The sequence below is a fragment of the Engraulis encrasicolus genome, chromosome 14, assembly GCF_034702125.1.
Source record: "Engraulis encrasicolus isolate BLACKSEA-1 chromosome 14, IST_EnEncr_1.0, whole genome shotgun sequence".
Taxonomy (NCBI): Eukaryota; Metazoa; Chordata; class Actinopteri; order Clupeiformes; family Engraulidae; genus Engraulis; species Engraulis encrasicolus.
In genome coordinates this window covers 43,759,591-43,774,742 of record NC_085870.1, presented here as the reverse complement: position 1 = coordinate 43,774,742, position 15,152 = coordinate 43,759,591, and the positions used below count along the sequence as shown (strand labels likewise).

Genomic DNA, 15,152 nt, shown 5'->3' with positions numbered 1-15,152 from the left:
ATGTACAAAAATAAATTTCATGCACCAACGAAAGATTGACCCTTTATTGAACACAGACAGGGCAGATTTTCACAAGACAAAAGTTTTGTCCCCTGTCGAAAATAATGTGAAAATGAGCAGATCACTTCACAAGTCACTTAAAAACACATCAAATACGCAGATTGGGTGTCATACTTAATCACTGAATCACTCTCACCTCTCCAGTAAATCAACTTTGGCCTTAGGTGTATGTTTAGGGTCATTGTAATCATGGAAAGCAACACAATGAAAATCAATGGAGTTCAATGAGAGATGGTGACATATTCGCTATTCGTAGAGCAATACATGTTTAACTTCATGATTTAATCAATGACAAAAGCACTCAAACACCTGCAGCATGCATGCAGCTCCACATAAGAGCTGTATCTGTACCATGTTTCACTTTCAGTCGTTTCTTCATTCAATTCCTTTGGCTTTCAGTTCATCTTTCACTCTGTTGAGATAGTCATCATCTGGGTAGCCAAAGCTTTGAAAAGAAGCAGAATAAGCATTAGTGGAGAGACTGACATGTATACGTATTACTTAACCAGTGACAGGTTACCTTGATTCAAACCTTACCTTGATTACAAATTACCTTTACTAGGGCTATAACAATATTGTATTGAACCAAGAAATTGTAATACGCAGTCACAATACTGTATAACACAATACTGTGCAATACATATGTATAAAAATAATAATAACAATATAATATAATATAATATATATAGCACAATACTGTGCAAGAAGGCAGTATCAAGTCAAGTTGGTTTTATTGTCAATTTCTTTACATGCACTGGTCATACAAAGAATTTGAAATTACGTTTCTTGCTTTCCCATGCAGACATAGACTAATCTAGGTAAGGACATAGACAATATAGACAAAGACAGTACTCATACATGGACATAAGACAGTATGGACATAGACAGTGCTCATACAGACATTTAAAGTGCAAGACTGGACAACAGAAGACTTGTAGAGAACATACATTAAGAGGAGGTATTTTGTTGTGCTTTTTCTAAAAGTCCATTATAGCGTTCTGACATAGATGTCACAGGTAGGGGGCGTTTGTGAATTAGCCCCCCCTTTTTGGATACAGGTTACCTTGTGGAGTAAACAGTACACTCAAACAAGACAGACAAAAGGATTCAAGTTCAGTTTCTTTATTTTCTTGTATAAAATAATCCAAGGCCCACAACCCTCCCAGTAAGTCCAGTATATTCTGCAGGAGTCCCTAATAGTTCAATAGTCCGCTCAGTAATTCCCAATCCACAGGTAATCCACAGGTAAATCCACAGGTAAGTCCACAGGTAAATCCACAGGTAAATCCGCTTGGTTCACAGGTAAGTTACAGTTCGCAGTAGCAGAGTCACAGAAGGCCCAATGCAAAAGGCTACTCACGTCCAACACACAGACCACGGCGAGGCGTCCAGGAGGCCAGCAGCTCACAGAGTCTTTATACGGCAGTCCAGGAGATTGGCCCCGTCAGGGCTTTGCAAGGCCCTCAGTCAGCACAGTCCACAGTGGGCCTCCTGGTGAGTGGTTGGTACACCTGGACCCTCCTGGACCTAGTGGCGCTGGTCACTCTGCCGTGGTGCTGGTGAGGACAGAGAAAGGGTGGAGTGAGAGAAGAGTTACTGGCCGGTGGAGGTTTTCCAAGCAAGGGGGCAATTTACTATTTACTATTTAGTTACTATTTACAGGCCAAGTGACAGGCAGCAAGGGGTTAATTTACTGTGCACTATGTGACGGGCAGCAAGGGGTTAATTTATTCCGACTACTGCAAAGAGCGCTATTTAAGTCACTGCTCCAGAGACAAAGAGGGCTACACCCCAATATACTACACTACACACAGCAACACAACAAGAGAGGAGATTTCACTGCAAAGGCCCAAACACCACGGCACACAATAGGAGCAAAATATGGAGCAGTGGAGATGACACTATTGTAAAGCACACCGGTCGGTCCCCTATATGCAAGGTAAGTTAGCCAGTCTCCAGAAGCACAAGCCCACACACACACACAGCAAATAGGCCGGCACTACAATGCTACTATATTACGAGAAAATAAGGGCCACGTCACGCTACACTACAAAGCACAACAAACACGATGGTGAGTAGCCGAGGGCACAGCATACGAAAGTAGGAAGCACGGCACACAGGCAGTAGTAGGCGGTCAACTCAGCTCAGTGAGAGGGAGGGCAGTCCGACTGGAGGGACTCAATTAACTTTACGCTCACCGGCACTATGAAGGCAGGGGGGGGGATAGGCCAGTGAATGAGAGAGAGAGAGAGAGAGAACTTAACTTCGGATTTCCAGCTGAGCAATCGGATCCGTAATAGTCCGGGCGTTCCTCCACATCAGACCGAATGTCAGGTTCCCGTCTGTGGTCGTGGACCATCCGATGCTCGAATCTGGCGTGTGGGTTTCTGAGAGGCTTCCTGCGTTCGGCGGCTTGCTGCGTTTAGGTTTCCCTCCGGTAGCTGTGTCTCGTCCGTCTCCACACCTGGACATAAAAAGGCATCACCTCCCCAGTTTCCCCCAATCATGACACTCTACCCTCCCGCTATACACCTGTGCACAGTTACAATCAGTCTTCCCCAGGTGCTAACCATCAGTAGGGAGCGCAGCCATCTTTGTTTACATTGGTGCGCACCTACCTTTCTGCACCCTCCCCCACTTGACAGTGCTATCCCCGTTACACCCTCCCCCACTAAAACGGTTCTGGTCCCCAGAACCTAGTGTGCTGTCCAGTCACCATACCTCGTAGGGGGTGTCCCTTGTGTTCCCCGCTGTGACCGTCGGACTGGTTGGGGGTCATCCCTTGGGTCGGCAGCGAGTGCAGGGCCCACAGGGGCCCATGCCCAGCCCATCAGGGGGGCAGGTGGAGCATGCTGAGCGGTTGGTTGCTGCTCTACAGCCGTGGGGTAGTTGGGGCAGGGTCGTAGGAGGTTGCGATGCAGCACACGGTGGGGGCCCGACTTCCCCTCTGGACGGAGGGTGTAGACCGGCATGTCTGGCCCAGAGCGCCCCACCACCACATATGGCTGGGGCTCCCAACGGTCGGCTAGTTTACCCTTTCCTGGTCGTCGGCAGTCCCGGACTAGTACACGCTCCCCAGGGAGCAAGGGGGCGTCGGATGCAGTGCGATCGTAGAGCCGTTTGTTCTTCGCCGCTGCCTTGGCCAGCCGTTCAGACACCTTCTGGTATGCGTAATGAAGGCGTTGGTGGTGTTGACTCACCCACTCTGTCGTCCCCTCGACGCAGTTGGTGGAGGCTGCCCCCAGGAGGAGATCGATGGGCAGACGGACGTGCCTGCCAAACATCAGATACGATGGTGCGTATCCAGTAGTGCTCTGCACGCTGTTGTTGTAGGCTTGTACCAGGGCTGGGAGATGTTCTACCCACTTGTTCTGTTGTTCGGCCTCTAGGGTACCCAACAAGCTGAGCAGGGTCTGGTTGAACCGCTCACACCCTCCGTTGCCTTGGGGGTGGTACGGTGTGGTGTGAGTCTTGCGGGTCCCAAAGAGCTGGCACAGCTCTCGAATCAGCTTGGACTCGAAGTTAGGCCCTTGGTCAGAGTGCAGGATTTCTGGACTCCCAAACGGCTGGAGTACTGAACCCCACAGGGCCCTCGCGGTGGTGATGGCAGTTTGATCTCGAGTCGGGATGGCCCAGGCATATTTGGTGAACAGGTCAGTTGCCACCAGGATGTTTTGGTAACTGTCGGTTGGACGGCTCAGGCTCAAGAAGTCCAGGGCAAGGATGTGAAGTGGAGCCTTGGGCAGCAGTGGAACCATCGGGGCCTTCGCGTCCTGTCGAGTCTTGTATAGTAAGCAGCGTTCACACTTCCGGGTGAAGTTGCACACGGAGGCCTCCATATTCAGCCAGTAGAAGTTCCTTCGCAGCAGCTTCACCGTCTTCTCCTGTCCCAGGTGGCCCAGATCGGTGTGGTAAGCCTCTAGGAGTAGAGTGACCTGGGTTTGGGGCACCACGATCTGACACACAGGCTCGTGTGTCTGTTCATCCTGTGCCGAGCGACAGACCACTCCCTCTCTCAGACGGAGCCTACCCCATTGGCTAAGTAGTCGCTTCACCATGGGCGTCTGGATCTTCCGGACTTCAGCAGCGGGTAAGGCTCGTCGCTCCAGGTGGGCCCGCAGGGTGGCCAGATCAGGGTCGTCGTCTTGGAGCTTGCGCCAGCGGGCCGGATCCCAGCCCCAGCTCTGCGGGACAGTATCCGCCATGGTCCCCGGGGCCTCAACGGCAGCCACCACGAGTTCGGCGTCCATGGGGCCGGAGTCATCTGGGCCAGTGGTAATAGGATCTGCAACCTGGAGCCTGGACAGTGAATCTGCGTTAGCGTTCTGTACCCCTGGGCGGTATCGGATGGTATAATCAACATTTGCCAACTGAGCAACCCACCGTTGTTCTACCGCTCCCAGCTTAGCAGTATGCAGATGTACTAGCGGGTTGTTGTCCGTGACTACAATGACCTTGGCACCCCATAGATAGTCTTTGAATTTCTCCACTAGAGCCCACTTCATGGCCAGCAATTCCAATTTGAAGGAGCTATAGTTAGAATCATTCTTCTCGGCTGGGTGAAGGCTCCGGCTAGCATATGCGATTACACGCTCCACCCCTTCCTGCTGCTGGGCCAATACGGCTCCTAAGCCATAGTTACTTGCATCTGTGTAGACCGTGAAGGGTTTAGTAAAGTCGGCGTAAGCCAGAATGGGGGCTTGTAACAGCTCCTGTTTCAGGTCTTGGAAGGCCGAGCTGCACTCAGGGCTCCATATGACTGGGGGTGACCCTCGCCCACGGGGGCGCCCAGTCCCCACTAACAATGCATTAAGAGGCTTAGCAATCTTTGAAAAGTTCTTGATAAACCGTCTGTAGTACCCCACAAAGCCAAGAAAAGAGCGAACTTGCCTGACAGTAGTGGGGGCCGGCCATTCCTTGACTGCGGCCACCTTCTCTGGGTCTGGGGCCACTCCCTTTCCACTGACACAGTGGCCAAGGAACTTCACCTCCTTCTTGAAGAGCTGACATTTTTCCGGCCGCAACTTCAACCCGTATTTCTCCATGGCCCCGAAGACCTCCTCTAGATGTTTCAGGTGGGCTGTGAAGTCAGGGGAAAAGGCAATTACGTCGTCAAGGTACACTAGAGTAGATTCAGTGAGCTGCCCAGCCAAGCAGCGTTGCATAAGCCGCTGGAAAGTGGCTGGGGCGTTGCAGAGCCCAAAGGGCATTCGCTCCCACTCAAACAGCCCAAAGGGCGTGGTAAAAGCAGTCTTCTCTCTGTCCTTCTCCTCTACCTTGACCTGCCAGTACCCGCTGGCCAGGTCCAGCGTGGAATACCAGGAGGCTTGCGTCAAGCTGGTAAGAGAGTCCTCGATCCTGGGTAGGGGGAAAGCATCCTTCCGTGTGACATTATTTAGTTTACGGTAATCAACACAGAATCGCCACGCCCCACTCTTTTTCTGGACTAGAACAATGGGGGCTGCCCAAGGGCTGCTACTCTCTCGTATGATGCCCCCCTCCAACATACCTCGCAACAGACCACGGACTTCTTGGTAGAGTGTCGGGGGCACGGGTCTGTAGCGTTCTCGAATGGGGGCCGCTTCTCCAGTAGGTATCTGGTGCTGAATCACGTCCGTGCAGCCGTAGTCCTCGTCATGGGAGGAGAAGACATGCTGCCACTTTTCTAGAAGGAGTTGTAGCTGGCGTTGTTGGTCCTCGTCTAGGCCATCACCCTGCAGAGACTCACAAGACAAATGTTGAGGCACCCCCCCAGACACAGCATCTGTCCCCGGGGTGACTTGCATTATTCCCACCTCAATAACCCCCGGGCTTACTCTGGTCATGGCGATCTCTTGTGCCTCTCTGACGTGCCGGCCTCCCACGGCACTCACTCGGGCGAGCCCCTGGTGGCGGTTCAAGTGGACCGGGTAGGGTCGAAGGTTGCGCACCCGGACAGGTACGCGGCCACGCTGCACCGAGCACAGAGTGTGGGCTACCTCGATGTCGGGGCATCCAGGGTGCTGCTCCACCAGTACCCAGGGTTCCTGTCCACTGGGCCGGGAGGGTAGTCTAGCCCAGACCAATGCTTCGCTCCTGGCAGGGACGGTGATGGCATAGCGACATGCTACGCGGGCAGTATCTTCGTAGTGTTGTTGAGTCTTGGCAGCCGAGATACGACGGCAGTCAGTGATAATATTGTCCCAGTGTCTGCGTTCTGCTGTCCTAGTGGATGCACCGGCTTCTTGTCTTGTAAACAGTCCTTCCCAACAGGAGGAGAGCACATTCATGCCCAGTAGTGCACGTTGGGGGCCGAGGCAGTGGTCTTTGACTATTACCACCCCTTTCCCTGGGACTTGGATGTCACGCACACAGAAGTCTGCCATTATGTACCCGGTGTATGGGATACTTAGTCCATTCGCCCCTCGCAGTGTCAGCCACGGGGCCTCTCCCCCCTGCAGTTCTTGGCTGTCGAAAAGCTCTTTGCATAGGCTCTCGGTGAACAGTGTGACTTGCGACCCAGTGTCGACTAGGCAGTGGATAATCTTGTTATTTACCTTGACCTCGACGACGGGGCATTTTCCAATAAGGGTGTCTCTGGGGGGTGGTGCAGGGTCCTGGGTAGGGGTCCCGACCACTTGACCCACAGTGGCCGGAGACTCTAAAAACCCCCGAGAGTTGTGTCGAGCAGTGCACTGGCGCCCCACATGCCCCACTGCGCCACACCGAATGCAGATCGGCCGACCTTCTGGATCCCATTGGAGCCTGGAGGGTCCGGATGGTGCCATGCGACCTCCCCTCCCCCGGCCGCCTTCAGAATAGGAACGCTCCCGTGGCTGCACCGCCTGCGCAGCTTGACCCTTTCGCAGCTCCTCCAGTAGGGTCTTTGACATATCCGCCATTTGGGACTTCATCTCTTGCATGAGCTCGGCGCGCAGCTCTTGTTTCCAGTCGACCGCAGGTCCAGGGGCACCAGCGCTTGCAGCCATGCACGCCGGCTGTTCACCACCCTCCACCTGGTCTTGCTCCAAAGCTAGCGCTTCTTTGCGGATTTCATCACAGGTCAAGGTTGGTTTTTGTCGAATCTGCAACCGCAAAGTCTGCCGAATAGGCCCATCACGTAGGCCCATGACAAACTGGTCCCTCATCAGAGTGTCTCCTTCGGTCAGTCCAGTGGGGTCACGCTTCTTCAACCTGGCAAACAACTCCCGAACCTGCAGTGAAAAGGAGCGAAGTGACTGGTTTGCCCCCTGCCTGCAGTTGAAGAACTTGGCTCGCAAAGCTGCTACTGGAGTGTTGTCTCCGTAAAGCTCAGTTAGCAGGTCAAAGACAGCCTGTGCAGTGTTGCGTTCGTCTTCAGGGGCAGCCTGGATTTCCCTCTTCGCTTCCCCCTCTAGTGAGCTTACCACGAACTGCAGCTTCTGTTGTCCCGTAAGTCCTTGTAAGCCAGCCAAATAGTTAATTTGGGTAATCCACTCTCCCACCTTCAATTCTGAAGTTGCCCCTCCAAACCGTTGTGCCCATGGGGCTCCCATGAACACAGGCAAGACCTGGGGTTGAGTGGCAGGCCTCTGGCTTGCAGAGCTTGGTTCTGTCGTCATGTTTGAAATGCACTGTCCTCAACACAAGGCAACCAATCCTAGCCGACTACCGCCAAATGTCACAGGTAGGGGCGCGCGCGTTTACGAGCGGCACCCCCTTTGATTACCCATTACCCGGAGGAGTAAGCAAAACACACCAAAACATGCCAAGACACAGGAAATCAGTTTTAGAATATTTATTACTTATCTACAAGAATATTAAAATAAAAAAGGGAGTCCTATGTCTAAAACCTCGTTCCAGGCCCACCACCCCAATGTATAGTTCAAGGTCCCCAAAGTCAGCATGATACTTGCGTGGAAGGATTAAGTCACTGGTTGGCCTGCGCACAGAGGGTCTTTGGCAGGGCTACTGTAGACTCGGCCAGCATGCGGCTGCTGGGGTAACACACGTGAATCGCACAGCATCCCAGTCACAGCATACGATAGGGTGAACGGCAAAGCACAGTACAGCACTCGGTGAGGTCAATAAGGAGCAACCGACGCAGCCGTGGTCACAGTAGCAGGAGTCTCTGGTAGTGCAGCTAGCAATCGCTGGTAGTGCAGCAAGTAGTCTCTTGGGCCGAGAGAGAGAGAGAGATAGGAAGAAAGAGCGAGTCAGGGCGAGAGAGAGAGAGAGAGAGAGAGAGAGAGAGAGAGAGAGAGAGAGAGAGAGAGAGAGAGAGAGACAGAGGTGAGAGCCAGGAGCGGCTACGCGTCTGGGAGGGAGGCTTCACTTCTGGAAGGCCGTGGCGGCCAGGCACCAGCACTTAGCTTCGTGGGGTAGTCCATCACCCCCTGGGTTCTCCATTCAGCGACCATCGATCATGGCAATATGCCGTCGCGCTTCCTCGGAGCTCATTCCGTCCGTGCGATGCACCGGTGCCGTCTCATCCATGCCTGGCCCCACCCGGATACCGGTCGCGACAGAACCCCTTCCATCAGCCGGCTCCTGGCTACAGCGGTCGCTCCTCCATGGCTCGCCCTCTCGCCCGGCAGTCTTCCAGCGTTGCTCTCCCGGCCTCTCTTCCCATCAGTCTTAAACGTTCCGTATAAAACACATTTTCCCCTCCCCGTTTACCAATCACATTTCCCCAAGGCAACCGCTGTCCACCTGTAGCAATTAACGTAATCATTACGCCCAATTCATTCATAGTAAACGGATGGGCCGTGTGTTTACATGTCACGGTGCATCCTAAAAAGGGCTCCCCTGGGAACCGATTCTAAAGTTTTGCAGTTCTGGCCTGACTGTCAAAATCACCCCTGTGACATAGTAATAGTAGCATTTGAAGAAAAATAAATATTAAAAAGAGGTCTATCAAGTACACCAGCAGCAGTGACTGTGTGTGTGTGTGTGTGTGTGTGTGTGTGTGTGTGTGTGTGTGTGTGTGTGTGTGTGTGTGTGTGTGTGTGTGTGTGTGTGTGTGTGTGTGTGTTTGTGTTTAGTGCAGGTAGAAAGTGCGGTGTGCGTCTGTGTGTGTGTGTGTGTGTGTGTGTGTGTGTGTGTGTGTGTGTGTGTGTGTGTATGTGTGTGTAATAATCTAAGATGGGTAAAAATGTACTCTGGACCAATCTTAGCCTAGCAGCAAAAGGAGAACATTTTTTCAAACGGAAATAAAAACCCAGTATCGTGAGACTAGGATGATAAATAGGGCAAAATAGTGCCTACATTCAGAACATTCTCATAGTATAGTTCTGCCTGCCTGGCAAGCCAGACTATGCTATGAAATGTATAGCCTGGGATCAGTCAAACAGGTAGAATTGAGGCCAGTGGGTGGAATAAACAACTGTCATTCAAACTGCTGCTGTAGGTAATAGGTCGATTACAATGGGCACTGTATGTCAGCAGTCATCATGTCAAGCCCACCCAGATGGACTCGTAATCCAGATTAAGAAAAAAAGGCTGCATACAGTAGACAAACCGTTGTAACTGGACAGCTAGATCCATGACTGAGCAAGGATTTTAGACAATGGAGCAAGGCTAGACCGACCCACTAGTCAGAACACATTTTCTGCCACAAAGGTTCATCTAGATTTCAAGATGTATCTCTACAAGGGACGTGAAGAACATTTACATGTAATATTATTGTGTTGTCTACATCCACTTGTTATCTATGAAATCAACTGATGTCTTACACTGACTGGGTGGACCATATTATTATCAATTCCATATTAATACCAGTTTTTGCCTTACCTCTGTTTTCCCCCAGTGGTGCAGGTTTTATGGTGAATGTCACTCCATGTCACCATATCATCCATGCCATTGGTACGTGAAGTTCCTACAGTAAATATCAACCTCTGGTCAAATGCTCTCTTCAAAAGTGCAAGGACCTCTCTCCCCTCCTTGTTGTCTGGCAAGTAAGCCGTTCTATGTGCACCCTGGAATGGCCGTCCAGGCTTGGGGTGTTTGTGCTGCAGAAAATAGTAGTGTTATCAGAAAAAATATTATAGAAATAATAAGCTTAGATATGTAATATTACTATAACATAATTATTACATATTACAATAAAATGACATTCCAGTGTATTTTACTTGTGCATAAAAGTTAACTTTTCAGAAAAATTAATCCAATTAACAAGCCAGAAAAAGCCCTTCTTACCGACTGAGTGCCACTGGGAATGTTATAGTCAATGACAATGGTGTCACACCGTTTAAAGCCTGGAAGAGGAAACCTCTGTATGCGGTGAACCATCGTTCCACATGGCTGGTCTCCCTCTATTCTTCCAAACACCTTTTTGCAAACTGGGCAGCTAGCACCCAAACTTTCCACCGCTTGTCTGAGACAGTCTTTACAGAAAGCATGACCACAGGACAGCTTATCTTTATCAGTGAACTCATCCATGCAAATGGGGCAGACCTCATATTCTGCGGATCCATCTCCATCATTTCCTGCTACTGTAAAATAGATCAAAATAAAGTATGTGTGGAGCAATTCCTCAGCAGGTTACATAACTCTGCAGGTTTTAGCTACCATCACTCACTTAGACACTGTTCATTATACACACTGCAGGGGAGCTGACAAGGGGGACACACTGGTCAGTTGTTCCGGGCAGGGGGAGAGAAGGTGCCTAAAATTGGGTTTTCATTATATTCTACCCAGGTGAAAAAGTGGTTCAATTTAGTACAATAAAAGCACGACTGAAGTTTACTTAGTATGTTAAAAGCGCACTCACACTTTTTGTGCTAAGAAAAAGTATGTTTACAATATGCTTATTTAAAGTGTACTTAAAATTAGATGTAATTAAGTTGCTCTCAAAGAAAGTACACTTTGCGAACCATACATAAAGTGCACTTAGAAGATGTTTGGCTAAAGTGTATTTAGAGGAATATACTAATAGTGTTCTAATAGTGAACTTACTAAAAGTGTATGTTTTAATAACATATTGCAATTGCACTTTTTTTAAGTGCACTTTGATTATACTTCACCCAAGTGACTTCGAAGTGTGATTTTCTATAGTGCGCTTTAAAGTAAATCACTTTAACATATTGGAAGTATACTTTTTCTAAGTGCACCATGATTGTGCTTCATCCAAATATATTCAAAGTGTGCTTACACAAAGTGCATTTACCCATCATGCATCATCATGCATGTACCATCATGCAATGCACTTCTTGGAGCTAAATTTCTCAAACAGAAATCCATTTACCTCTAAGGAATATCTTTGGTTTGCATGAAAATATTACTCATTGTTATATTCTGCATTTATTGTAGGAGTTTTAACATTTTAAAGTGGTACACAAAAAATGGCCATGTTCCCACCGTCATTATGATGGTCACGTATATGTTCTGGTATATATAGACTCACACTTCCCAAGATATCATGGTGAGAGGTAAGTTGGAACTAGTTGTTCAAACAAAGAATCAAGGGTCACCATTCATGATCAATTCAAATGATCAACTGCAGGAAGGTGGAACAAGAATGAAGTAAAGTGAAATGTGTATCTGAAATCTCTGTAACAATGCAATGATTGTAAATGTCAGTCGTGCTAGGCATGCATACTGTAACATGTGGCTGTGTGTAATGTACAAGCTCTGAGAACCAGCATGGATTGTAGTATTACATTTATATTATTCGTTGTACTTGGGAGTGTACTGTAAATATACTTCAAGCATACCTGTTATATATTTACAATACTTAATATGATATACTTTTTACATACTTAAAATGTTCCAATGTAGTCCAAAGAAGCATGAAGTTAATATACTTTTATTGTACTTCTAGTAACAATAAAATGTTATAGAAGTGTACTCAAGCACACTATTAATGCCATACGAATGCATGAAAAGCGTGTTTGGAGCAAACTTTCAAAAGTATGCTTGTAGTGCACTTAAAGTTGTCCAAAAGCGGTGCCAATTTAGCATCCTCAGTGTGCTGCAAGTGTGCTGAAGTACTGCTTTAGTAGTGCTTCAGCGCACTAATAGTGCAATGAAGCGCACTTTAAATCGCCGAAAATAGTACACTTTGTACTAAGTACGGTCAAAAAAAGTACTGTACACTTTAAGTATATGGGTTTTTCACGTGGGTATGTATTGGATGGGGGGCAATTTCAGATGACTTTTCCCTGGGCTCAGCAAAAGCTTTCAGCGGCCCTGAACACTGTACTACTGTTTCCCACATCCCTTTTCTTCTGATACGATGAAGCTTTTTAAATGTGTTTCATTATAATGTCATTTGGATAAAGCTTCTATTATATAGTGTAAGTGCCTTTTCTATTTTGAATAGAATGAGAGTGTGAGTAAGTGGATATGACCTATCTCCACTTTGCTCTAGGAAGTGTCACTAATACCCTGTATCTTAATACCTTAACTTTAAGTTGAAGATACAAGTATGATGTAATCAGACACATTTTGGGGCTATACCCACTTGAAAAAGCATAGTGGCAAATATAGTTTGTCCATAAATGATTATTCTAATAATTTCAATAATACACGTAGCATGTTAATCACGATAACTGTAGTTTTGGTAGCCTTTTTAAATGTATTTGTTGGTGTGTTGACATACAGTAAAATTGGGCCTTTCTTTATATTGCATAACCCGGCAGGTTGCAAAAGGGATTACATCCTGCACTAACAGAGGGTCATAAAATAGACTGCCCCATGGTGATTGTTTTTTAAGAACCTTCAGTGAGGATTAGATTGAAAGAGCAATTAGCCATCTGACATTTTATCTTAAACTGCCCTGCGCAAAAAATAAAAGCAATGCAACTCCATGTCAATCATACTCCTGTCATATCAGCTTGTCCAGTTAGGAAGCAACACGCAATTTTGGCGATTGTTGTGCAAATTTGACAAGTAATGGGTAGAAATTACAGATAATAACCAAACGACGCCTGAAGTTATTCTGCAGGTGGTGTCCACAGACCACACTTCACTTTTTGCATCTTTTCAGGCTGATCTTTTTTTGTCCCATGTACATTTTGACAGTTGCACACCCCTGTAGGTACCATGAGGTGAGGCGGTAAATACAGAGATGGTACCCTCACTCTCCTCATGAATTCTGTGTCTGACCATTTGAGCAGAAACACCCACATGCTCTCCTCCATGCTTTGGGCAATGTGCTGGTGGACACAGCAAACCTTCTTACCACATCACATATTGATGTGCTATCTTGGATGAGTACCAGGCTGAGCAACTTCAGTGGATGACACAACCTCACCGTAAGTACCTACAGTGTTGTGAAAATGTCAAATTGTGCATGTAGCCAAAAAAAAATAGCAAGAAAGGATGAAAACAGAGTAATGGTCTATGGACACCACTGGGAGAAAAGCTCAAAATATTTTTGTTTTTTTGGTTATCACTTCTCATTTCTAATTTGCAAAACAGTAGGCATTAGGCAAATGGATTCACAATGACTGTTGCGTCACAATAATTAACTTGGAGTTGCATTTCTTTGTTTTGGTGTTCCTTTCATTTTTGAAGCAGTGTATAGTGAGTCTGGTCATAGGCAATGTTCTAAATGAAAATGAAACCCACAGCATGCTGCTGAAAAAAAAAAAAATAATGTAATGTTATAACAAACTGAGAGTACATACCATTAAGAATCTCCTTAAACCTTGTTGTTATCTTTGCCATGTATTGGCAGAGATTATTCACCTCTTGTTCCAAATAAGTGAGAGAATTACTTGGATCATGAAAAGACACACTTGGATTCACAGCCCTACTAGGTGTAACCTTCAGAGTAGGGTGTACAGTCTTGAAACTCTGCGAATTGAGCACAGACAACAAATTAAATAAAAATAGAATCTAATTGTCATAGCAAAAAAGTCTTCTTGTACTTTTTTCTTCACATGGCATGTGAACGTGCCATATTTGTTTTTTATTGTCTACAGCATGTTAGCATTGGACCAAGTGTAACACTTGTGGAATCAGGCATAGGCAAATATGTTAAAAACAATTATAGCGTTCAGCACTACTAACCAGACAATGTACAGTCAATTAATAAAATGGAAGGACAAATCCATACCAAGCATATAAACACTGGATTTAGGATGGCATGATAATACCATCACATGCTTGAGGCAAGTCAATATCATGTACAAGGTAATGGCCTAAAATTCTGTTATATTGGCAGCCTGTCCTCAGACTACAGTTGGGAAGTTGGATCCCAGGGACATTATTACAAGATGAATCCAACAACCTCTTCATTTATATGTCTCCTTTTCTTTTCTGACACACCCCTTTCTTCTCTTATTGACGTTTTCTCCCCATGGTTCACCTCAGACACACACACACACAGACAGACCCACACACAGACACACACACCAGTCCACGGTGGTTTCACCCATTTTGACTTTTCAATTATTTATCAAATACAACATCTCCAACATGTTGACACCTTAACTACAAAACAAGTTATACCTGGAGAAACTTGACGTGATCCTCCTCACGTGACAGCTGCTCCAGATCATCCTGTTGTTTCTTCAGCTCAGTTATCTCCTGTAAAGAATTTGACAATAAAACCAACTTGACTTGACTTGATCTCCAGTTCCAGACACTTGATGACTGGTTCAGCTCGGCTAACTGCTGCCCCCTGCTGGTCTTTAATCATCTCATTCACCTCGGTGCCCTTTGAGCTGATGAACTTCAGTAACTCACTGAAGATTTTTACACTATGTTTCACAGACCTGTCTGTAGACTCCTGTAAGAGAACATAAGGGCAGCAAGTAATATTTAGTTGGCTTGGGTCTAGAGTTGACATTAACATGCATCCCTTTATGGGCTATATTTTGTTTTCAGTGGTTCACCTCATGAGATGTTACATCATGTCTCAGATGCACCAGATTCCTCTGCCTCTCCAGAATTTGCTCCAGTGTCTTCTTCTTCACCTTCTCAAGTGTTGTCTGTACAAACGTTATCACAGACAGAAGGGTACAGCCACTAGGTTATACACTGTACACTAGGGGTGGGCGATATGACGATATTATATCGTGAATCGCGATATTGAGTAAAATATCGTCTCGAATCTGCCAAAGTGGAGAAATCGTATAGATCGTCTTGCAGTGAAGATGTTTATTATCAGTATCAGAGTGACGTTT

General features: G+C 47.1%; 1 protein-coding gene across 1 annotated transcript in view; it reads right to left on the bottom strand.

Annotated features, from left to right (window-relative positions):
• Positions 1-423: 423 nt before the first annotated feature.
• Positions 424-15,152, bottom strand: part of LOC134463478 (uncharacterized) — a 28,059-nt gene continuing 13,330 nt past the window's right edge. The window contains exons 9-13 of the mRNA XM_063216674.1: positions 14,862-14,957; positions 14,587-14,755; positions 10,216-10,511; positions 9,811-10,028; positions 424-505 (exon numbers count right to left, since the gene is read on the bottom strand). Coding sequence (XP_063072744.1) covers positions 436-505; positions 9,811-10,028; positions 10,216-10,511; positions 14,587-14,755; positions 14,862-14,957 — 849 coding nt within the window. The 3' untranslated portion in view covers positions 424-435. The remainder of the gene's footprint in view (positions 506-9,810; positions 10,029-10,215; positions 10,512-14,586; positions 14,756-14,861; positions 14,958-15,152) is intronic.